General features: G+C 45.7%; 1 protein-coding gene across 8 annotated transcripts in view; it reads left to right on the top strand.

The window, feature by feature from the left end:
- The window catches only part of EML5 (EMAP like 5), a 295572-nt gene that overhangs the window by 150588 nt on the left and 120748 nt on the right, over window positions 1–24236 (top strand). For all 8 annotated transcript variants that reach the window (XR_012669025.1, XM_048854106.2, XM_048854105.2 and 5 more), the window contains exon 16: window positions 10570–10663. Coding sequence is in view for 7 of the 8 variants with exons in the window: in XM_048854106.2 (XP_048710063.1) it covers window positions 10570–10663 (94 nt within the window). In the remaining variant the exon portion in view is untranslated. The remainder of the gene's footprint in view (window positions 1–10569; window positions 10664–24236) is intronic.

Genomic DNA, 24236 nt, shown 5'->3' with positions numbered 1-24236 from the left:
GTCCATTTCTCTGCCCCTGCAACAAGCTCTCCTTAGCTTGTTCAGGTCTAGCAGTCAAAAGATTCCCTCTAGCTCAGAATGCATGTCTCTGTTTCCTGAAACCTTCCAGAGTTTGAGTTTTTAAAAGCCAGTGCTTATACTTTGTTACTTTATTTCTCCTTTACTGCTGGGGTATTTCCACTGATCCAACGAGGGCCCCAGACAACCTGGGAAGAAGAGCCAGTTTTCTTCATCTTGGCCAATCTGTTTAGCATATCCATTATATTGCCAAGGCAAAGTCATTCCATATTAATGATTTTTTGGATTGTCTTGTAGTTGTTTCCAGATGTGACAGCCTCCCTGTTAGCAAATGGCTAACTTTGTACACATTGAGAATTAGAGTTATACATAGAGTTCATAAAACCAGTCAAAATTCATGAGATGTACATAGATTTCCCAAACCATCACAACGAGCAACAAGTCCAGTAAGCAGATGGTGAAGAACTTGTTATTCTTTTTCGAGTGCTCGTTCATGCGATTCCATTCTAAGTGCGTGCTTGCCCACATGCACAGTTGTCGGAATTTTTTGCCTTAGCGGTATCCATAGGGCCGGCTCTGGCGCCCTCTAGAGTGCTGTGCTCATATACCGGTATATGAGGCACCACTGGCCCTATGCCTTCTCAATTCCTTCTTATCGCCCATGATGATTGGTCTGAGCGCCTTCCTCTTGCCTCGCAGGTGGATAGTGGTTTCTAACAGCCTATTGACTGTCTCTTTCTATATAGTTGTTAGTACTTAGTTAGTGATTAAGTGTTAAGTGTTAGTGAGTTAGAGTTCCAGCAGGGACTTTGCCCCGAAGCGGGGCATGCCCTGGTCTCTGGGCTTCAAACCCTGTTCAACTTGCAACAGGCCTATGCCTGTTAGTGACCCCCATAGCAGCTGCTTAAAGTGCTGCTTAAAGTGCTTCACACATAAAGGAGAAGTGCAGAATCTGTGAGAACTTTTGGCCCAGGACTCAAAAAGAGCGGGACATTTGCCTAAAGGCCCTCCTCATGAAGGCTGCACTTCGCCTAGTGTCGGAACCCTCCCACTCCTGAGTGCCCCGCTAGCCCTGAGTTCTGCCCGACACCATTTCCCCTCGCTGGTACCCAAGAAACGCCAGAAAAAGGAGCGTGGCTCCTTGGCACAGAGTAAAGAGGGGAAGAGGGAGTTGGGCAAAGGACCAATTTCAGGCCTCACGGTCACCCTGGAGCTCCAAGGGGACATCTCTCCAGCTGGACACCCCCAGCCCGTCCAGGGATCCACCTCCGACTCCTGGGCATGGTTAGGGACCCCAGCACCTCTTAGTGTCTTTGATGCCCAAGACCTTCCAGGTGGCTAGGGACCTAATCACCCTTCTGGTACTGCCCACGCTGTGTCCTGCAACAGATTCGACTAAGGCTCCCCAATCCAAGGGCAAGCCAACCATGGAACCACTTCTAAGGGCAGTGGGGCATCGTCAGTGCCCAGAGCAGAAGCGTTCGTTCCCCGACTCTGCAACCACGACTCCCAGCTCTGGAACCTCGGTCTCCGGCTAGATGGCCCAGATCCCCGGCACTGTGCCCGCGGTCTCCTGCATCAAGGCACCAGTCTCTGAATTCCTGGTACCGACCCACCTCCCATCAGCTGACACCCCGGCATAGGTCTCAGTCCCCTAGATGGTCTTCAATACATCAGTCTCCGCCGGTGCGAGACCACTCGCTGCCACAGCACCGGTCCCTGTCTCCCCAGCACCGTTCCCCAGAGAGGCATTTGTCACTGACTTCCAGGCACTGGTCCTCCACTCTTAGAGTGAGCCACCAGATGCAAGCCTCTCAGCCCCACCTTGGTCTTAGAATCATAGAATATCAGGGTTGGAAGGGACTTCAGGAGGTCATCTAGTCCAACCCCCTGCTCAAAGCAGGACCAATCCCCAACTAAATCATCCCAACCAGAGCTTTGTCAAGCCTGACCTTAAAAACCTCTAAGGAAGGAGATTCCACCACCTCCCTAGGTAACGCATTCCAGTGTTTCACCACCCTCCTAGTGAAAAAGTTTTTCCTAATATCCAACCTAAACCTCCCCCACTGCAACTTGAGACCATTACTCCTTGTCCTGTCCTCTTCTACCACTGAGAATAGTCTAGAACCATCCTCTCTGGAACCCACTTTCAGGTAGTTGAAAGCAGCTATCAGATCCCCCCTCATTCTTCTCTTCCACAGACTAAACAATCCCAGTTCCCTCAGCCTCTCCTTATAAATCATGTGCTGCAGCCCCATAATCATTTTTGTTGCCCTCCACTGGACTCTTTCCAATTTTTCCACATCCTTCTTGTAGTGTGGGGCCCAAACTGGACACAGTACTCCAGATGAAGCCTCACCAACGCCAAATAGAGGGGAACGATCATGTCCCTCGATCTGCTGGCAATGCTCCTACTTAAACAACCCAAAATGCTGTTAGCCTTCTTGGCAACAAGGGCACACTGTTGATTCATGTCCAGCTTCTCGTCCACTGTAACCCCTAGGTCTTTTTCTGTAGAATCGCTACCTAGCCATTCGGTCCCTAGTCTGTAGCAGTGCATGGGGTTCTTCCGTTCTAAGTGCAGGACTCTGCACTTGTCCTTGTTGAATCTCATCAGATTTCTTTTGGCCCAATCCTCTAATTTTTCTAGGTCCCTCTGTATCCTATCCCTACCCTCCAGCATATTTACCACTCCTCCCAGTTTAGTGTCATCTGTAAACTTGCTGAGGGTGCAGTCCATGCCATCCTCCAGATCATTAATGAAGATATTGAACAAAACCAGCCCCAGGACCAACCTTGGGGCACTCCGCTTGATACTGGCTGCCAACTAGACATGGAGCCATTGATCACTACCCATTGAGCCTGACGATCTACGTAGCTTTCTATCCACCTTATAGTCCATTTATCCAGTCCATACTTCTTTAACTTGCTGGCAAGAATACTGTGAGAGACCATATCAAAAGCTTTGCTAAAGTCAAGGAATAACATGTCCACTCCTTTCCCCTCATCCACAGAGCCAGTTATCTCGTCATAGAAGGCAAATAGATTAGTCAGGCATGATTTGCCCTTGGTGAATCCATGCTGACTGTTCCTGATCACTTTCCTCTGCTCTAAGTGCTTCAGAATTGATTCCTTGAGGACGTGCTCCATGATTTTTCCAGGGACTGAGGTGAGGCTGACTGGCCTGTAGTTCCCAGGATCCTCCTTCTTCCCTTCTTTAAAGATGGGCACTACATTAGCCTTTTTCCAGTCATCCGGGACTTCCCCTGATCGCCACGAGTTTTTAAAGATAATGGCCAATAGCTCTGCAATTACATCCGCCAACTCCTTTAGCACTCTTGGATGCAGTGCATCCGGCCCCATGGACTTGTGCTCGTCCAGCTTTTCTAAATAGTCTGGAACCACTTCTTTCTCCAGAGAAGGCTGGTTACCTCCTCCCCATACTGTGCTGCCCAGTGCAGTAATCTGGGAGCTGACCTTGTTCAGGAAGACAGAGGCAAAAAAAGCATTGAGTACATTAGCTTTTTCCACATTCTCTGTCACTAGGTTGCCTCCCCCATTAGTAAGGGGCCCATACTTTCCTTGACCACCTTCTTGTTGCTAACATACCTGAAGAAACCCTTCTTGTTGCTCTTAACATCCTTTGCTTGCTGCAACTCCAAGTGTGATTTGGCCTTCCTGATTTCACTCCTGCATGCCTGAGCAATATTTTTATACTCCTCCCTGGTCATTTGTCCAATCTTCCACTTCTTGTAAGTTTCTTTTTTGTGTTTAAGATCAGCAAGGATTTCACAGTTAAGCCAAGCTGGTCGCCTGTGATATTTAGTATTCTTTCTACACATCGGGTCGGTTTGTTCCTACAACCTCAACAAGGATTCTTTAAAATACAGCCAGCTCTCGTGGACTCCTTTCCCCCTCATGTTATTCTCCCAGGGGATCCTGCCCATCACTCCCTGAGGGAGTCAGTCTGCATTTCTGAAGTACAGGGTCCATATTCTGGTCAAGAAGAGCTCTGCCCCTAGTTGGTTCCTCCAGCACTTGCACCAGGAAATTGTCCCCTACACTTTCCAAAAACTTCCTGGATTGTCTGTGCACCGCTGTATTGCTCTCCCAGCAGATATCTGGGTGATTGAAGTCCCCCATGAGAACCAGGGCCTGTGATCTCGTAACTTGTGTTAGTTGCCTGAAGAAAGCCTCGTCCACCTCATCCCCTGGTCTGGTGGTCTATAGCAGACTCCTACCACGACATCACCCTTGTTGCTCATACTTCTAAACTTAATCCAGAGACTCTCAGGTTTTCCTGCAGTTTCGTACTGGAGCTCTGAGCAGTCATACTGCTCTCTTACATACAATGCAACTCCCCCACCTTTTCTGCCTTGCCTGTCCTTCCTGAACAGTTTATATCCATCCATGACAGTACTCCATTCATGTGTGTTATCCCACCAAGTCTCTGTTACTCCAATCACACCATAATTCCTTGACTGAGCCAGGACTTCCAATTCTCCCTGCTTGTTTCCCAGGCTTCTTGCATTTGTGTACAGGCACTTAAGATAACTCGCTGATCGTCCTGGTTTCTTACTATGAGGCAGGAGTCCTCCCCTCTTGCGCTCTCCTGCTCGTGCTTCCTCATGGTATCTCACTGCCCCACTTATTTCAGGGCTTTGGTCTCCTTCCCCCGGTGAACCTAGTTTAAAGCTCTCCTCACTAGGTTAGCCAGCCTGCTTACGAAGATGCGTTTCCCTCTCTTCCTTAGGTGGAGCCCGTCTCTACCTAGCAATCCTCCTTCTTGGAACACCATCCCATGGTCAAAGAATCCAAAGCCTTCTGTCCGATGCTACCTGCGTAGCCAGGTCCCTGGAAGGTGACTGGTCTGAGTGGGAGGTTAGCCCCTCACCAAGGAAGCACTGATCTCTTTCGGTTCCAGAGACCAGCGCAGCACTGGCTGTGGCTGCGTGGCAGCAGGGCCAATGGCCCTATTGGAACCCGTGGGGCATGCTAATGATTCTGGTGCCATATTCGCACAACTTCTCCCTGGCTGCTTTGGACAAGCAACCACCGGTACCGGGCTTGGAACACAGAGCAGACTCCAATGCAGGCGGGGTTGGAGGATCAGGTGCCAATGCCAAGGGAGCCCTCCCCAGTGGGGGAAAGTGCTCTGGCCCTGGTGCTGTCGTCATCAGAGGCCCCTCACACACCAGCCCTACTGATGACTTCAAAAAGCACCAAGCCCTGCTTAAAAGGGTGGCTTTTAACCAGGGCTTGGAGGCCAAGGAACTGGCAGAACAGTCAGATGCCCTTTTCGACATGCTAACAGCGGCAACCCTGGCACGGCTTGGGCTGCTGGTCCATGAGGGTGTTCTAAAGATGGCTAAGGTACTGTGACAAACCCCTTCATCCATTCCACTCACCTCCAAACTGGCCGAAAGGAAATGTTATGTTCCTGCTCAGGGGTTTGAATATCTCTACACACCCCCTCTCTGGCTGTGGGACTTCTATGTGCAGCATGCCATTTATCTCTGTGGCCTCGCACCTTCCAGGTACCAGGAACGTGTTAGCGGATTGCCTCAGCAGGATCTTCTCATCTCGCCACAAGAGGTCACTCCATCCGGAAATGGTCAGCTTGATCTTCCAGAGGTCTGGGACTCCTCAGGTGGACTTATTCACTTCCAGGCAGAACAGGAAGTACCCTATTTTCTGCTTGATTCACGGGAACGACAGAAGCTCTCTGTTCAATGCCTTCTTGCTCCCATGGTTGGGGGTGCTGCTATGCGCATTCAGCCAGTGCCTCTAATCCACAGAGTCCTCATGAAAATCAAGCAGGACAAGGTGATAATAATCCTAATAGCTCCTGTCTGGCCTCGCCAGCACTGGTTGGGCACATTGCTAATCCTCTCGATAGCAGCTCTGCTACAGCTTCCACTCAAGCTGGACTTGCTGTCCCAAGACCACGGATGCCTCCTGCACCTGAACCTGGTACCTCTGCACCTGGCGGCCTGGTTGCCACATGGCTGAATGCGGAAGAACAGGCATGCTTGGCCTGCGTTCAACAGGTCCTCATGGGTAGCAGAAAGCCCTGGAAACAGTTCACATGTTGGGCTTTGGACCAGGGTTTTTGGCCCGACCAGGCCTCTCTCCAGTTGATCCTGTACTATCTTCTTCATCACAAGCTCCAGGGTTTGTCTTTCTCAATGATCAAGGTCCACTTGGCAGCTATTTCAGCCTTCCACCCTCCAGCACAAGGCAGTTCGGTCTTTGCACATGACATGCAGGTTCGGTTTTTGAAAAGCCTGGAGCAGTTCTACCCTCAAGTCCGTGTCCCTGTCCCTCCTTGGGACCTGAACCTCATGCTGTCTAGGCTCACAGGTCCACCCTTCAAGCCATTAGCTTCTTGTTCCCTTCTGCTGCTCTCTTGGAAGGTCTCCTTTCTGGTAGTTATAACATCAGCCTGCAGGGTCTCCGAAATTAGAGTTCTCACCTCGGAACCGCTCTATATGGTGTTCTGTAAGGATAAGGTTCAACTGCAACTGCACCGAGCCTTCTTGCCCAAGTTAGTTTCACAGTTTCATACGAACCAGGACATATATTTACTGGTTTTCTTCCCGAAACCTCATAAGTCAGACAAGGAGTGCAGACTACACTCTGTTGATGTTAGGAGAGCGCTGGCTTTTTATATTGAAATGATTAAACCATTCCAGAAGTCAACGCAGCTCTTTGTTGCAGTGGCAAACAGAATGAAGGGCCTCCCGATTTCTACACAGAGGATTTCATCATGGATCACTGCCTGCATCAAGTTTTGCTATGAGCAGGCAAAGGTACCCTCTTCGGCGATGGTAACTGCTCATTCTGCTACAGTGCAAGCCTCTTCAGCAGCCTCTTGGCCCAGGTGCCAATTCGAGATATCTGCAGGGTCGCTACTTGGTCATCCATTCATATGTTTGTGTTGCATTATTCAACCACCCAGCAGGCCCATGACAATGCCAGCTTTGGTAGAGCAGTGTTACAAGCCGCACAACTGTGAATTCCGAGTCCACTTCCAGGGATACTGCTTGAGAGTCACCTAGAATGGAATTGACATGAGCAAGCACTCGAAGAAGAAAAAAAGGTTACCTGCCTGTAGTAACTGTTCTTCGAGATATGTTGCTCATGTCCATTCCATTACCTGCCCTCCTACCCCTCTGTTGGAGTTACCGGCAAGAAGGAACTGAGAGGGCATAGGCCCAGTGGTGCCTCACATACCAGCACATGAGTGCGCACTCCAAAGGGCGCCAGAGCCAGCCCTACGGATACCACTAAGGCAAAAAATTCCGACAATTGTGCACGTGGACATGCACACACCTAGAATGGAATGGACATGAGCAACACATCTCGAAGAACAACAGTTGCGAAAGGTAGGTAACCATTTTTTACCGGGAAGTAGCAAATTTCACTTTTTAATGCACTTTATAAATCTTTAAGCTGAGGAAGCAATAGAAGCATCAGCTGTAATTCAAGGAGCTATTGGAGTGGGAAATAATATGGGCACATCTTGTGGTAATTGAACAAAATTAGCCATTTTCCTTTCTATGCAGGTCAAAAACATGCCTCCACAGGCCTACAAAACAAGTCATCTGGTTGTTTTAAATGTATATAAGAAAATATTAGACCTTTCTGATAATCTTTTAATAGCACGGGAGTTTGTTCAAAAATATGATTAATGACATGCTACTTGGAAATGTCTAACTAGTTATTAGATGATTAATGTAATACATTGTATCATTTGTGGATTAGTACAGGTTTTGGTTTGCATTCTTTCTGTATCAATATAATCTATTGAAATACTATCCTGAATGTCTGGCTACATTCAATTTACATTTTTTTTTATAAACAAGCAACCCTACCTATACTATACTTGTAGGCCTGTGCAGTGCAAGGTAGGTCTAATATGCTTCACATGCAGAACTCAAAAAACCCTTCCTGTAGACCTATAAAATATTAGATTGTATATTTTTGGTATTTACTGCTACTGCTGTCTGATGCCTTTGTGAAACTGCAATGTATGTAGTATTTTTTACATTCTAAGAATGAATCATTTAGTCAAGTATGAGGCATATTAAAGAACTAAGGAGATTTTATAATATACAACTGTTTTATTTTTCTTTGTGTAGTATAATCCAGTCTGGAAAACTGGCATCAATTTTTCTACCATTCTTCCCCTCCATCTCGCCAACTTTGATTTTGTGGTTGTGCATATTGCATTGTCTTTTGGAGGCATGTCATTAGTCTCTTGGGAATATGAATATTTGGATCACAACTTTGTAAGGAGTCATAGCCACAGACATCTCTGAGATACTTTGGTCACTGAGGCAGTAAAACAAAAACTCACTTCCTGTTCTTTCCATCTATCGTAACTTTCACTATTCTTTATTATGTTTTATTGTTTCTATGTACTGTACTTATACAGCCCCTCATCATCATAGTATCTAATTACCTTGTTTTATCAGTTAAAGTTTGTTTTATTAGTAGTTAGTTTTAATTAATATTATCGCAGTTGTGTGAGCCTAACGATATTTAGGAGAATCTCTAGTTCTATTCTATGGCCTGTCACCTTTTTTTATTTGTCTGCTGTATGCCTCAGTTAGCCTTTTGTTCAGGCATGTGGTATTTGTGGACCAACAGATCAGTATGTTTGACAAGAAATCAGATCATTTTTGTTGTTATGGGAAAAAATGTTGGTCTCTGACCAACCTGTGTGCTGCCTAACATGTCTGGATGAGGGGTGCCTGCCTAGCTGATGCCTGATGTATCAAAATGTTATGTCTTCAATTTGGAAAGATGAATTTTCACTTTTCTCATCTTTGAAGCGACATTAAAGGCATCTAAGTCTGACTTCGAAGGACAGTGAGTCTTTACCTTGTAGGTACTCAGCTTCATAAGTGGAAATTAAAGGATGGATCCAAAGTTTGTTCATATCTGAATATTGTAAGAAACTGTAAAGATTGACTAACCCACTGAGTTCAGGATCTTGGGTCTGTTCAAAAGAGAGGAAAGCAAAGAAGGAAAGAAAGAGACCAAGGTGCTTTTCTTCCTATTTCTACTCTTAGAATGACAAGAGTCGTGGATCTGGTGGGGTGGTTGGCTGGTGCCGAAAGTCTTCCTAGATTCAAATGATTTCAGCAATTATGATGTTTTGTGTCAAATACTTCAGATTCAAAGGTTACTGTAGTCCTGGAGCCAGGATCCATCCTTGGCACAAAGTGAATGTAGTGAGTTGAGAAACTTGGATCGTGTCTGTTCTCTGGAAAGAATCTGGCTATCTCTTTTTTTCATTCCCGCTCCACCATAGTAGACAGCCTTTGCCAGTTAAACCTTTTGAGTTTTCTCTGCCCAGGAAGTTGAACTCTGATACAAGCTGTTGATTCCTTGTTCTCTTGTGGTCGGCCTCACTGCATTCTGGGATGGTATTTCGTTTCACGGGAATGAATCTGATCTCAGACACAGCTAAAGCATGTGCTGAGATTGTGCATAGTGTTGGATCTTGGGCCTCTGACATTAGAGAATTTCCAGTCCTTCTTGGCTCTTACTTTTCAAGAAGTTATCCTCTCCCTCTAAATCCTCCCCCACCCCCGCAAGTTTCCAGGAAGGCAGCTTTGCAGCTTCAGAAGATGTGCACATGCCAGGAAGAGATCAGTTGCAAATGAGCACATATGCTGCATCTTCTGACTTGGAGTTAATCATGACATACCTGAGAGTCAGATCTGCCTCAAGATGTTAACCAGAGTCATCAAGCTTGGGAATATCTCATAAATTTCCTGGAAGTACTCCTAATACACTTCTGTAAACCAATCTGCAGTTACCCCAGAGTTTCTGCTTCATCAGGGTAAGGAGTACTAAACTCAACACAGAGATTCTTGGTGCCTCCCTGTGTTGAGGGATTTTGTGGAACTGGCGTCAACACTTGGTAAAGCAGTGTCCTTACCCACCCACCCCAGTCAGCACACCATGGAGGTTTGCAGTGAATTACTTATAGGTGCCTGAGATGGACTTGTTCTCTTTTTACAAGCCCATCACAGGGAGTCAACTACCCTGTTACAAAAGGATATTCTTGAGGATGAGTGCTGATGTGGAGGATACTAAGGTGAAGTATGCTTCTAGTGTAGAGGAACAGGAAGGCAATGACTCTGCTTTAGGTGACCTGGCATTTCCCAACTGTTGAAAAAGCTAGCAACATCAATAATTCCTGTGCCAAAATCCTAAAAGTCCAAGATTAAAATGTATAATGAAATTAAATGACTAGTCTAAGATCTTGCACTAAGTTAATGGCAAAGGGAGGATTAGAACTTGGAAATTCTTGGATTCAAATCCTATACTCTGTCCACTAGACCATTCGTATAAAAAATCTGGCTAACTACAACACATCAGCTGTGGTTTATCTGTTTGTACATTCTTTCATCTCATAATATTACAAGTAGTGTTTTGTATGATTTATAGTATATCTAGTATAATAATTTGATTTCTTGTTATTGCAGAGTAATGCTCTCTACCCACTCTCTTACCATACATTTCCTTTTCTAGCGGATGGCAAACGGTTGGCTTCTGTTGGCATAGATGATAATCATACTATTGTGCTCTGGGACTGGAAAAAAGGAGAGAAGCTTTCAGCAGTAAGGTAAACATTTAACTTCATTCTGAAATCTATACCAAAATTAGTTTCAAATGGCAATGGACAGAATGGATACAAAGTGAGAATAGTACTGAGACATAAATGAGCAGTTTCCCTTGCTTGTTGATTCACCCAATCAATGGCTTTTAGCACAGACTTAAAACTTTGTTTAGGGAGAAAAGCTGCAGGTAAAGTAAAATCAACAACCATTGCTATGTAAGTTAAGTGACGAACTCGAGATAAGAAATAAGAGATTTGTTCTTACTGGAAGAAAAGAAATGTTCTTTAACATTTCTTTGATGTGTGAGTAACTGCCTAGTATCTTTTGAAACAATTTCTTTAAAACTCACTACACACACCTCCGTTTGTCATTTCTGTAACTTGTCATGCCAAAAAAATATTACATAGTCACAGACTGCATACAAGTCCCTTTCCAAGCTGAATCATTGGCTGCAAGTGACTCTTCCCCCTCCATCCTTACCAGTTACAGCTGCACACACTTCCTCATCATTTCTGTGGCACATGCATGCACACTACTTGCCTTTCAAACACCACACACACTACATGTCTTTCTTTAATGTTCCTGTTCCATGCAGTTGGGTCTGGTGCTTCTCCTTTCGGCAGCTACTGGACCTTGAGGCTCCTGCGTGCAGCTGGTGCTGACGCTGTTTTTCTGGGCCTCAGCTACCTTCCATGTAGCAGCTGCACTCACCAGATGTACGCTTTCAGCCCTTCTGCAGATGTTGGTATCTACTTTTCTTTTTCAAAACCTTCTCGTGGTACGTCTCCAGCAGTGGCTCCTTCAGCTCTTTCCTATGTTGGTGCTCTCAGATGACAACTGCTTTCTCCAGGGATGCCCTTTTGTTGCAGGTCCTTACTCCTCCCTCCCCAACCCTCTGCTCTGAGGCTGTGGAAACTTGGCTGCGCAACTGGTAGCTGTGGAACCAGGGCAACCTTGCCATCCTCAAATAATTAAGTTTTCTCTTTAAGGTAGTAGTTCAAGCTCTTCAGATCAGACACTGTCTTTAGAAGGTATTGCTGCAGTTGCAGAAATGATCCATAATGGTCTTGGTTCAGTTGGTTCTTGCTAGTAGATCTCCTGGCAAGCTGACTAGGAGGCTTCATATGCTTGTCTCTGGCAAGCTTTAGCAGTTGCTGGTTCCTTACCTCTTAATGGCCACTTGTGGGGAGAGGAACATAGACTTTCTGTCAAGCTAGATTGTTCAGGCATGAATATGCCTTCTTTGTCAATGGCTCATAATAGTTACTGTCCTCACTTGCTCCTGAGGCCCCTTGATGAATCAGAAAAGAGTCTTCCCCTACAGTCATTTGACACAGTTCATTCACGTTTGATTCAGTAATATTTATGATAATAAATTCTCCCAAATCAGCAGATGCTGTCAGAATTTTTGGAAAGTTCCCCAATCTTCAGTGGTTCTATATATATATTTGTTTACAAGGCATGTGACCCTTGTGCCAAAGATGACTTCAGTTCCAAGAATTATTGGACCCACCAGGATGTGTCACAAGCTATGTTCTTCTTCAAGGAGTGTCCCTATGAGTGCTCCACTTTAGGTGTCTTGACGCCCTGCACTTGTAATTGGAGATTTTTGGTAGCAGTGCCCGGTTGGGTTGCACATGCGCTGTAGCTGTCTTGTGCCGCTCCGAGCGGTTACATAGCAGTGCACAGCCAACCATCCTCCTGTTCCTTCTCTGCCATCTTTGGCTTGAGTGGAAGCAATCAGCAGCACCTTCTCTTACCTCAGATAAGATTTATAGTAGATAGTTCATAGTGATTGTTGTAATTAGCTTCCTTATCCCCTTGCCTTACTCTAATTTCTTTAATTTTCACACAGAAAAGTCTCCCTTTACCTTCCCTTTCTACCCCTGTCTCTCCGGCAGGTTTACCCCAATTTTTCTCTAAGAGACTGACTCCCTTGGGCATGCCCGGCTCACCTGGCTTTAAATGCAGCCTGACTTGCAGACTATCCATACTGGTCTCTGACAGCCAGGCTCAGTGTGTCTGCTTTGTTGGCAAGACATACATTACTCAAAAGTGCCCACACTGCAGAAAGCTGACAGGCAGGACAAGAAAAGCCAGAGATCTCCAACTGAAGCTTCTCATGAAGGAGAAATCCCTCAGGCCAGTCTCCGACCCCAAGTCCAGGTCACCCCCTGGCCAATGGTCGCCAGCGGCAGCCTCTGACAGGGGTTCTACTTCAGCAACAGCTGCCAAAGAGCCTATTCCTAGAAAGGCTATCAAAAAGCTATCGCAGACATCCCTGCACGGAGAATCACCTAAAAGAAAGCAATCTCTAACTGAAAAATCTGCTCCGGTATTGATGGCACTGAGAGTGCCGGACCTCGAGGCACCAGGAATGTCCGGCACCGAGAGTTCCTGAAGAGCTAAAGACCCTATGCAGGCAAGCTCTAAAGGAGGTTCACGCGCTAAACTGAAACATTCCAGCTCGGCACCCACAGAGCCGAAGAAGATCTTGGCACCAAGTGGAACAATGGCGCCACTTGCTGTACCTATGCCATACAGCTCTAAATCCTTGGCACCGGCAGCTTCAACTCATGCTCCCAGGCAGTCCACCATGTCGTCTCCGACACCAAGCCTCACAGTTCCGCAGTAATTCATGAGGCATGCGGACCTGATAGTGACCTCAATGCCTGAATCTTTATTCGCCACCGAAGGTACCTCATCCAGAACAGTACCAAGCCAGACTACTCCCTGCAGATCAGCCTCCCCTACCTCCAGTGATGAGAAAGAAGATGATGCAGTAATATATATTGCTTGCCATTCCTCACCCAAGCCAGGACCATCTCATCACCAACCACCTGCGGATATATGAGGATGTGATCACCTACGGACACCACCTCACATACCATTCCCACCTAACTGGTCATACTGGGATCCATGGGCAATGTATGGGGCCCAAAACCACAGCTCTCCTAGCTATCCTTAGTCCAGAACAGCCAGGTCTCCTTCACCAACTGTTCTGGCACCCTCAGAAACACAAGATGAGGACACTGAGGAACCTGAGGACATAGCTGAGTATGACACTTTGCTGCCTACTCACCTCTCTTCGCTGTCACCAGACGAAACCATGCCACCACCACCCACCATGGGGGATGATTTCAAATCCTCTCAGGACCTCTTCAAAAGGGTTGCTGAATCCCTAGACATTTCGTTGGCTCAGCTACCAGAAGCCCAACATAAGCTCTGAGACATACCCCAGGCATACCCATCAGCAAAGATAGCTCTGCCAATTAATTATGCAGGCATGGAGCCTGCAAAAAAAATAATCTGGCAGACATCTGCTACAGCACCACCCTCATGTAAAAGATATGACAAAAATATTACATGCCAGCAAAAGGGGCTGAGTTCCTATTTACACACCCCACACCAAACTCCTTAGTAGTGGAGACAGTGAACCAAAGAGGGAAACAACACCAGTCCCAAATGATCCCATACGATAAGGATTGGAAAAGGCTGGACCTCTTTTGGCGGAAAGCTTATTCCTCAGCTACACTTCAGTTCCACATAGCCAACTGTGCAACCCTGCTGGCCAAATAATACATGCAATCTGTTCTCCAAAATGTCAACTTTTATTGAAAATTTATCCAATGACAAAAAAGAACAATACAAGGCAAACATTTCTGAGGGGTCTCTCATCTCCAGGATGGCCCTACAGGCCTCCTTTGACTCTGTAGATACGGCAGCACGATCCATCGCAACATCTATGGTCATGCGCTATGCATCTTGGCTCTACCTCTCCAGGTTCCCAAGAGAGGTCCAGGCAACCATCGAGAACTTACCCTTCGAGGGTCAGAAACTTTGCAGACAAAACCGATGTCTCATTACATACAAATAGACTCAAGGGCAACCTTAAAAACCCTTGGTATTTACATACCTGCAAACAAAAAGAAACAGCAGGTTTTACAATCAGAGATTCTGGTCTACGCCATACTCTCAGCTCCAAAGACAGTACGACCAATGGCATAAACAAAGAACAGATGTTGGCATAACCAAGATCAGCCTTCGACGTCTTGATAATCCACCTCTAGACAATCATTTTGAAGGTGTGGTCGAGGGCACAAGACCTCCACACTCTCTTACTCTGGAACCAGAAACGGTTCCCTGCCCATCTGGAGACCGTCTGTCACCATACTACCCAGTCTGGAACAGCAACATGACAGACAAATGGGTTTTAGGGATTATCTAGAAGGGCTACTCCATCCCCTTTATTTCTGTCCCACCTACCCACCCCCCTTTCCTGTCCCTCTTCAGGGACCCCTCTCACAAGCACCTGTTAGAACAGGAAATAAACTACTTTGTACAAATAGGTGCCATGGAATCTGTACCATCGCAACACAGGGGAAGAGGTTTTTATTCACACCATTTTCTAACTCAGAAAAAGACCAGCGGGTGGAGACCCATCCTGGATTTACGAAAACTCAGCAAATTCATAAGAATATATCAAAATGGTGACTCTAACCACAATAATTCCGACATTAGAGAAGGGAGATTGGCTCTTGGCCCTTGACCTTCAGGATGCTTATTTTCATATTAACATCCACACACAAGATTCTTGAGATTCACCCTAGGGAAACAGCATTTCCAATGCAGAGTACTACCCTTTGGCCTATCTACTGCCCCGAAGTTTTTTTTCCAAGGTTCTACCTGTCATTGCAACTCAGTTCTGCAGACACAGAGTAATGATATTTCCATACTTGGACAACTGCCTCATATGGGCACCAACATGGCAAGAAGCGATAAACGCCACGCAGAGCACAATAACCCTTCACACGAACCTAGTGTTGCATATAAATGCACAAAAGTCTACACTGGTTCCTGTCCAAAAGTTGGAATTCACAGTAGTCTATCTCAACTGTCTAACACCAACAGCAACATTACCCCAACAACGCTTCCTCGCTCTAGTCAATCTAATTTCAATGTTGAGGGACAGCCCACAAACATCCGCTAAAACGTGTTTATAACTTCTGGGGCACTTGTCAGCAACAACATTTGTGGTCAAGCATGCCAGACTCCACATAAGATGCTTGCCATTCTGGCTTCTAAGAGTGTATATACTGCCAGATACTCTCTCAACAGATGCCTCGCAGAATAAAAGTCTCGTTAACATGGTGGACACAACCAAGGAATGTCTGCCCTTTCCAACAAAGAACTCCATCCATGACAATCATGACAGATGCTTCCCTAATAGGTTGGGGGGGGGGAACATCTACTAAACAATATGGTCCAAGGCTGCTGGTTTCCAGCAGAGTCCAACCTACACATAAACTTACTAGAGCTAAGGGCAGTCTGAAATGCATGTGACCACTTTCTCCCTCTAATCAAGAACAATGCCATCAAGATCGTCATGGACAATATAGCATGCATGTTTTATATAAACCACCAAGGGGAAGCACAATCATACTCCCTGTGTACAGAGGTAATACGCCTTTGGAATTGGTGCATCACCAACAACATAGAGATATCTGCATCCTATCTGCCAGGATGTCAGAATACAACAGCGGATGTACTAAGCATGGATTTTTCACAAACTCACGAGTGAGAGATGGACCTTGGAATTCTCAACTCCATATTCAAACTATGGGGGTTCCCCATCATAGATCTATTTGCAACAGCTCAGAATGCCAAGTGCCCACAATATTGCTCCAAAGCTGGATTGGGACACCACTCCCTAGGTGACACTCTCCTCATAAAATGGGAGGCACCATTGATGTATGCATTTTCTCCGACCCATTCCTAAGCCAAGTCATTCAAAGGATCAAGCAAGGACAAATCCAAGGTCATTCTCAGAGCACCCACATGGCCCAGACAAACGTGGTTCCCATACTTGTGTCAGATGGCAGTGAAATAACCTCAAAGCCTTCCCTTAGTACCTCACCTTCTATCATAAGACATGGGACGCGTCCATCACCCCAACCTTACAGTACTCCACCTCAAGTCCTGGTTACTCCATGGCTGACTGGGGTTGAGAAGGCCTGTTCAGAGGAAGTAAAAGATATATTACTGAACAGTCAGAGACTAAGTACAAAAAAGACATAAATCCATAAGTGGAAACAATTCTGCACCTGGTGCCAAGATAAACAGATCTTAACACAATCGTCCCCCCTACCAAGGATCCTGGACAGTATACTAGAACTTAAAAAATCGGGGCTATTCACAAGCTCCATCAGAGTACACTTGGTTGCTATTACCTTCTTCCACGACAAGGTAAATAGGGTCACCATATTTACTCTTCCGATGATTAAGCGCTTCCTTACAGGCATTGAAAATACTTATCCTACTGTGACACGGTGCTGAGCAAAAAGACTGCAGAATCAGCCCCCTGCCACGCTAGCCCCATTTAAGTGAATAAAGTGGAGCTGGCTGGAAAGAACGTTCCCTAATTGGGAAATGAGAGCCAGCTGCCAGCCCAATTAGCCAAAGGCTATATAAGAGGCTGGGAAGAAGGAAGCCAGGGTGGTGGGATGGAGGAGAGTGAGGGAGTCTAGGCAGGGAGAAAGACCTTCCCTCCTGGGTTCAGTCACAAGGAACCCAGAACTGTGTACGCTATATGGTGAGACAGTGGTGGGAGCACATACTTGTAAATAAAAGTACCAGTGGTTCCTGAACCCCAGGGTCTCTGAGTGACTTTATCTGAGCCTAGCAGAGGCAGGAGCCAGGAGAGCCAGCTGTGCTCTGTTACACCCACAGTAAGAAACCCTACACTCATGTGGGACCTCAACCGTGTTCTACGCAGACTCCTGGAAAAGCCATTTGAACCCCTTGTATCCTGCTCTTTGTTGCACTTATCCATGAAGGTGGCTTTCCTCATTGTCATCACGTCTGCCAGATGGGTGGGAGAATTAAGTGCTCTAATGGCATACCCACCTTATACAACATTCTTTAAAGATTAAGTAATCCTATAACCGCATCCTAAATTCATACCCAGAGTTGCCTCTCCCTTTCATTTAAACCAACCCATTTACTTACCTGTATTTTTTCCTAAGCCACATGTGGACAGGAGGGAGGCCTCACTTCACACTTTTGATGTTCGCAGAGCATTAACTTTTTACATTGAAAAAAAAAACATTTAGAAAATCACCTAGACTATTTGTTTTCATAACAGAACGCTAGATGGGTCAAACCATCTCAAAACAGAGACTATCCAAATGGATATCAGGATTTATCCATTTGTGCTATCAAAACAGCAATCTACAACCCCCATCAGGAGTTTGCACACACTCCACCAGAGCACTGGCAGCATCTGTGGCCATCTCAATAATGTCCCTATCACTGACATTTGTAGAGCAGATACATGGGCATCAGTCCATACTTTCACTAAACACTATGCTTTAGAACAGGGATCGGCAACCTTTGGCACGCGGCCCACCAAGCTTCCCGCAGCCCCCATTGGCCTGGAGCGGCGAACCGCGGCCAGTGGGACCTGCAATCGGCCGAACCTGCAGACACAGCAGGTAAACAAATCGGCCCCTCCTGCCGGGGGCTTACCCTGGCGGGCCACATGCCAAAGGTTGTCAATCCCTGCTTTAGAACAACCATCAGCATCAGATGCACACTTTGGACTTATGGTGTTATCCACCATTAATAGACCAACTCCAAAGCCCCTCTTCTCCACTGAGGGGCACTGCTCAACAGTCACCTAAAGTGGAGCACCCACAGGGACACTCTTTGAATAAGAAGAGAGGGTTACTCACCTTGTGCAGTAACTGAGGTTCTTTGAGATGGTTGTTCCTGTGGGTGCTCTACTACCCTCCCACCTCCTCTCTACTTCTGAGTTTCAGGCCGATCCTCTGAGGTAGAGAAGAAACAGGGGGATGGTTGGCTGTGCACCCCTATGTAACCACTTGGAACAGCACGAGACAGCTATGGCATGTCTGCAACCCAACTGGGCACTGCTACCACAAATCTGTGATTACAAGCGCAGCGCATCAAGACACCTAAAGTGGAGCACCCACAGGGACAACCATCTTGAAGAACCTCAGTTACTGCACAAGGTGAGTAACCCTCTCTTACAGTAACTGGTCCAAAAACTTCATGAATAATTCAAAATGCTGATCTAGTGTCCAAATGTGGACAATGAAATGTTCGCTCAACAGTATACAGCAGCCGGAAAAAGCAGCAGCCGGAAAAAGAAACATGCTTCGTATTTCCACTTTCACAATTTTGATGTGCAAAATAGTTATTTCTCTATTTTGCAGTTCAGATAATGTTAGCAACTCTTTGACTCTAGCACACAAAATCTGGTGTTACATGCTTTCATTACACAATAGAAGGGTCCTGGGGCCCTTCATAGGACAAATTTGAATTTTTTTATTCAGTGCCTATTGTGCATACAACATTGAAGCTCTTCATGTGTTCTTTCCTGGATCCAGCTCTTCTTTTCAGTCTGGTGAAGTACAGTATTTCTAAATTTCTGATGTCTTTTGCGACAGGCACATTGGATTCTGCTTTTTGTCATAATTTGGTCCATATTTTCTCAGAACTTTGGCACACTAGTTTATGTGCCACCCATTTAATATAGAGCCTTTTTACCATATGTATGTGTTTTCTTTTGGCTAGCACCTTAGCTCTGTTGCATTGTTGTTCTCAGCACTCCAAAACCAAAGCTTGTTAGGTGCTGAGCTGTAAGTAATAAAGACATCTTTCTCATTCCTACATCTATCTTGGTGCTCAGCACTTGTTGTGTCTTTTGGTCTGATGTTCCCTTTGGTGCACCGGTAATGCTTTTCATTTAGACAGGTTTCAGAGTAGCAGCCGTGTTAGTCTGTATTCGCAAAAAGAAAAGGAATACTTGTGGCACCTTAGAGATTAACAAATTTATTTGAGCATAAGCTTTCGTGAGCTACAGCTCACTTCATCGGATGCATTCAGTGGAAAATACAGAGGGGAGATTTATATACATAGAGAACATGAAACAATGGGTGTTACCATACACACTGTAACGAGAGTGATCACTTAAGGTGAGCTATTACCAGCAGGAGAGCGGGGGGAAAAGACCTTTTGTAGTGATAATCAAGGTGGGCCATTTCCAGCAGTTGACAAGGACGTCTGAGGATCAGTGGAGGGTAGAGGGGGGAATAAACATGGGGAAATAGTTTACTTTGTGTAATGACCCATCCACTCCCAGTCTCTATTCAAGCCTAAGTTAATTGTATCCAGTTTGCAAATTAATTCCAATTCAGCAGTCTCTCATTGGTGTCTGTTTTTGAAAATTTTTTGTTGAAGAATTGCAACTTTTAGGTCTGTAATCGAGTGACCAGAGAGATTGAAGTGTTCTCCAACTGGTTTTTGAATGTTATAATTCTTGACGTCTGATTTGTGTCCATTTATTCTTTTACGTAGAGACTGTCCAGTTTGACTAATGTACATGGCAGAGGGGCATTGCTGGCACATGATGGCATATATCACATTGGTAGATGTGCAGGTGAACGAGCCTCTGATAGTGTGGCTGATGTGATTAGGCCCTATGATTGTGTCCCCTGAATAGATATGTGGACACAGTTGGCAACAGGCTTTGTTGCAAGGATAGGTTCCTGGGTTAGTGGTTCTGTTGTGTGGTGTGTGGTTGCTGGTGAGTATTTGCTTCAGGTTGGGGGGCTGTCTGTAAGCAAGGACTGGCCTGTCTCCCAAGATCTGTGAGAGTGATGGGTCGTCCTTCAGGATAGGTTGTAGATCCTTGATGATGCATTGGAGAGGTTTTAGTTGGGGGCTGAAGGTGATGGCTAGTGGCGTTCTGTTATTTTCTTTGTTAGGCCTGTCCTGTAGTAGGTGACTTCTGGGTACTCTTCTGGCTCTGTCAATCTGTTTCTTCACTTCAGCAGGTGGGTATTGTAGTTGTAAGAATGCTTGCTAGAGATCTTGTAGGTGTTTGTCTCTGTCTGAGGGGTTGGAGCAAATGCGGTTGTATTGTAGAGCTTGGCTGTAGACAATGGATTGTGTGGTGTGGTCTGGATGAAAGCTGGAGGCATGTAGGTAGGAATAGCGGTCAGTAGGTTTCCCGGATAGGGTGGTGTTTATGTGACCATCGCTTATTAGCACCATAGTGTCCAGGAAGTGGATCTCTTGTGTGGACTGGTCCAGGCTGAGATTGATGGTGGGATGGAAATTGTTGAAATCATGGTGTAATTCCTCAAGGGCTTCTTTTCCATGGGTCCAGATGATGAAGATGTCATCAATGTAGTGCAAGTAGAGTAGGGGCATTAGGGGACAAGACCTGAGGAAGCGTTGTTCTTTTATTTCAGGTATGCAGACAAGGAGTTAAAAAGACTGCTCTGCAGTTTCAAACTTGGCCTGTGTGGCAAAACAGTGTTTAAAACTGATGACCATGTTTGTTATATTGTCTGCACTGGCATCATTCATGATGTACAGGGGTACTAGATATATCTGGAAATGTAATTCCAAGTGCTGAGGAAACATGGGGCAGTCCAACAAGCTCTCCTTCAGGCCTTAGGAAGGCACAAGGCTGGCCTGGAGTACTAAAGCCTGAGTCAGTCAAAATTTCTGAGTGGCAGGGCCCAGTGCCAGTTTTGCCTGACATTATTGCTGACCCGTCTTGGTATTTGAAGGAGATGATACTGAGCTCATTGGATGAGGTGGTGCCCCCCTACAAATGGTTCTCAGAATGTCTTCCAAATTGTGCTCCTCATTCTCAAGAATGCTCTCAGGCGTATCAATGTGAAGAAGAGATGCTACAGACACTCTTGTCCCTCCTGACAAAGAGGATCTTAAAGCCAGGGCCACTGGGTGAAAGAAGGAAAGGAATTTTATTCTACATACTTTCAGGCAGAAAAAAGATGGGAAATCTCTGGCCCTTCTTGGATCTCAGGGAACTGAATCAGTATCGGGTCAAAAAAACAATTCTAGATAGTTACCCTGGAAGCCACTACAACTCTCTTAGATGAAGTTTAATTGCTATGTGCTCTAGAACTGAATGCTTGCATGCACCTTAGAATGCTCTTCAAGCTTTCAGATATAAGGTAAAGGAACATCACTTCCTTCACTGTCTTATCTCTTGAATTGGTGTCTGCTTTGTGTATGTTCACAAAATTCTTGATGAAAGTCACTGCCTTCCTGCCCAGTCTGGGAGCATGCACGTTCACTAAGTTGGCTGATTGGCTGATTAAGGACACTACTTTGGATCATGTGAAAGACCAGCCCATATCACTACCAGAATGGAGTCACTAGGATATGTGAAAAACTACCCACATTCTCAACAGTCCCCCACAGACAATTGAAGTATACAGGAGCCCCACTAGACAGCTCAAATCAATTTTCCTTCTCCAGAGCAGGATCGTAGACATTCCCAGTTGGGCACAACAGATCAGCAAGAGAGTCAGAAGGTAAGTTTAGACCAGTGGTTCCCAAACTTTAACAACCTGTGAACCCCTTTCACTAAAATGTCAGGTCTCGTGAACTCCCTCCTAAAAATGAATATTTCCAGGGATTTCCTCCTTTACTTGAGTATAAATTATAAAAGCAGTGATCTTGGAAATATAAAATTTGTTTTTGTGACATGCTTATTACACACTATTTATTATCAATTATTATTTATCATTACAGTATTTTTATTGCATTATGAAAACGGCAACACTCTTCCAAGATCTCACTTTCGTAGCTTGTATCACTTTGAATAAGCCTGTTATAAGACAAGGCTCCTATGTTTCATCAAGGAGTATCAGATTTGAAACAGCATGGAAGTATTTAAGAAGCCAACTCAAAGAGTTCCTCCTACAAAAGCATTCAGGTCTTGAGCAGTCCAGGCAAACAACGCACATTACAACAAAGCTTAAACTTGTTCTTCATAATAATTTTAAAAACAATACTAGCTGCCTATTTAATTTTAAAACCAGCAAAAAATATCTACCTCCCTTTCCATTTCTTATAAGGAGTCTTGACATTTAAATCTCCTCAGTGTGATAGATATGCTTGCTTTGATCTGCTTAGCTCTTGGAAGTCCAGGGGTTTCGGGCTGCTGGCGCCATGCTGGCCGGGGTCCCTACGGACAGCTCTGTCTGCCATTAGGGAATTTTTTCCCGAGAACCCATGTAATATTTCGCAAACTCCCAGGGGTTCATGAACCCCAGTTTGGGAACCACTGGTTTAGACAATGCTACTAACGTTCGGTCTCATGGCTGCAATGCTATTTGTGGTATCCAGGACATGTTTGCGTGTGAGTAGGAGCCTACCAAATTCACAGTCCATTTTGATCAATTTCACGGTCGTAGGATTTTTAAAATCATAAATTTCATGATTTCACATATTTAAATCTGAAATTTCACAGTGTTGTAATTGTAGGGGTCCTGACCCAAAAAGAAGTTGTGGAGGAGTTGCAAAGTTATTATCGGGGGGTGGGGGGATTGTGGTGCTGCGACCCTTCTGTGTTGCTGCTGGTGGTCGTGCTGCCTTCAGAGCTAGGCAGCTGGAGAACGGTGGCTTCTGGCCGGGATCCCAGCTCTTAAGGCAGAGCCGCTGTCAGCAGCAGCATAGAAGTAAGGATGGACTGGTATGGTATTGCCAACCTTACTTCTAGGCTGCTGCCTGCTGAGCTGGGCCCTCACTCAGTCAGCACCACCACCTTCCGGCTGCCCAGCTCTGAAGGCAGCAGCGCAGAAGTAAGGGTGGCATGGTATGGTATTGCCACGCTTCCTTGTGTGCTGCAGCTGGTGGAGCACTGCCTTCAGAGCTGAGCATCTGGCCAACAGCCACCATACTCTGGCCGCCCAGCAATGAAGGCAGTGCAGAAGTAAGGATGGCAATACCACGACCCCGCTAAAATAACCTTGCGACTCCTCTGCAACTCTCTTATGGTTCAGGACCCCCAATTTGAGAAATGCTGGTCTCCCCCGTGAAATCTGTATAGTAGAAAGTAAATGCACACAAAAGACCAGATTTCACGGGGCGACACCAGATTTCATGGTCCGTGACGCGTTTTTCATGGCCATGAATTTGGTAGGGCCCTACATATGAGGTAAGCTCTGCAGACCCTGCAATTCCAGTGGAAGTAAGTAGTACAGGAACTTTCACATCTCATCTGATGGCAGACAGTCTCCAGGCTACTCTGACCTGTTGACAGTTCAGGAACAATCACCAATTACAAATTGACCTTAAAATACCTCCTCTCCAAACTTTAGCAGCCACAGATGTGTCTAACCTGGTATGGGGAGCCAATGCAGAGGATTACGCACCCAGCGAATTTTTATCTCTATAGGAACTGCACTTGGACATAATTATTCTGGAGATGAGGGCAGTTCTGTACTGGTAGAGGGTTTCCAAGGAGACTTGAGAAGCACCTACAACTCTAGTTCCTACAGTTAAAAATAGGTTTGTCGAGTCATGCAAACAGGACTGAATGGACACTTTGTTCTCACCAGAAAAGCTACTTGACTAGTCTTTTCACATGTCTAAGTGAAAGACTAACTACATCCAGGTACGTTTGGCAGCCATTCTGGCCAATAGTGAACTAATTGAGGGTCAACCAGTGCAATGTCTGTGCGGTCCCTTGTCAGGTTCATGCAGGTCTTGAGGCTTTTAAAACCTCCA

The sequence above is a fragment of the Caretta caretta genome, chromosome 6, assembly GCF_965140235.1.
Source record: "Caretta caretta isolate rCarCar2 chromosome 6, rCarCar1.hap1, whole genome shotgun sequence".
NCBI lineage: Eukaryota > Metazoa > Chordata > Testudines > Cheloniidae > Caretta > Caretta caretta.
Note: the sequence above shows the minus strand (reverse complement) of the source record. Positions and strands in the feature narration are given on the sequence as shown.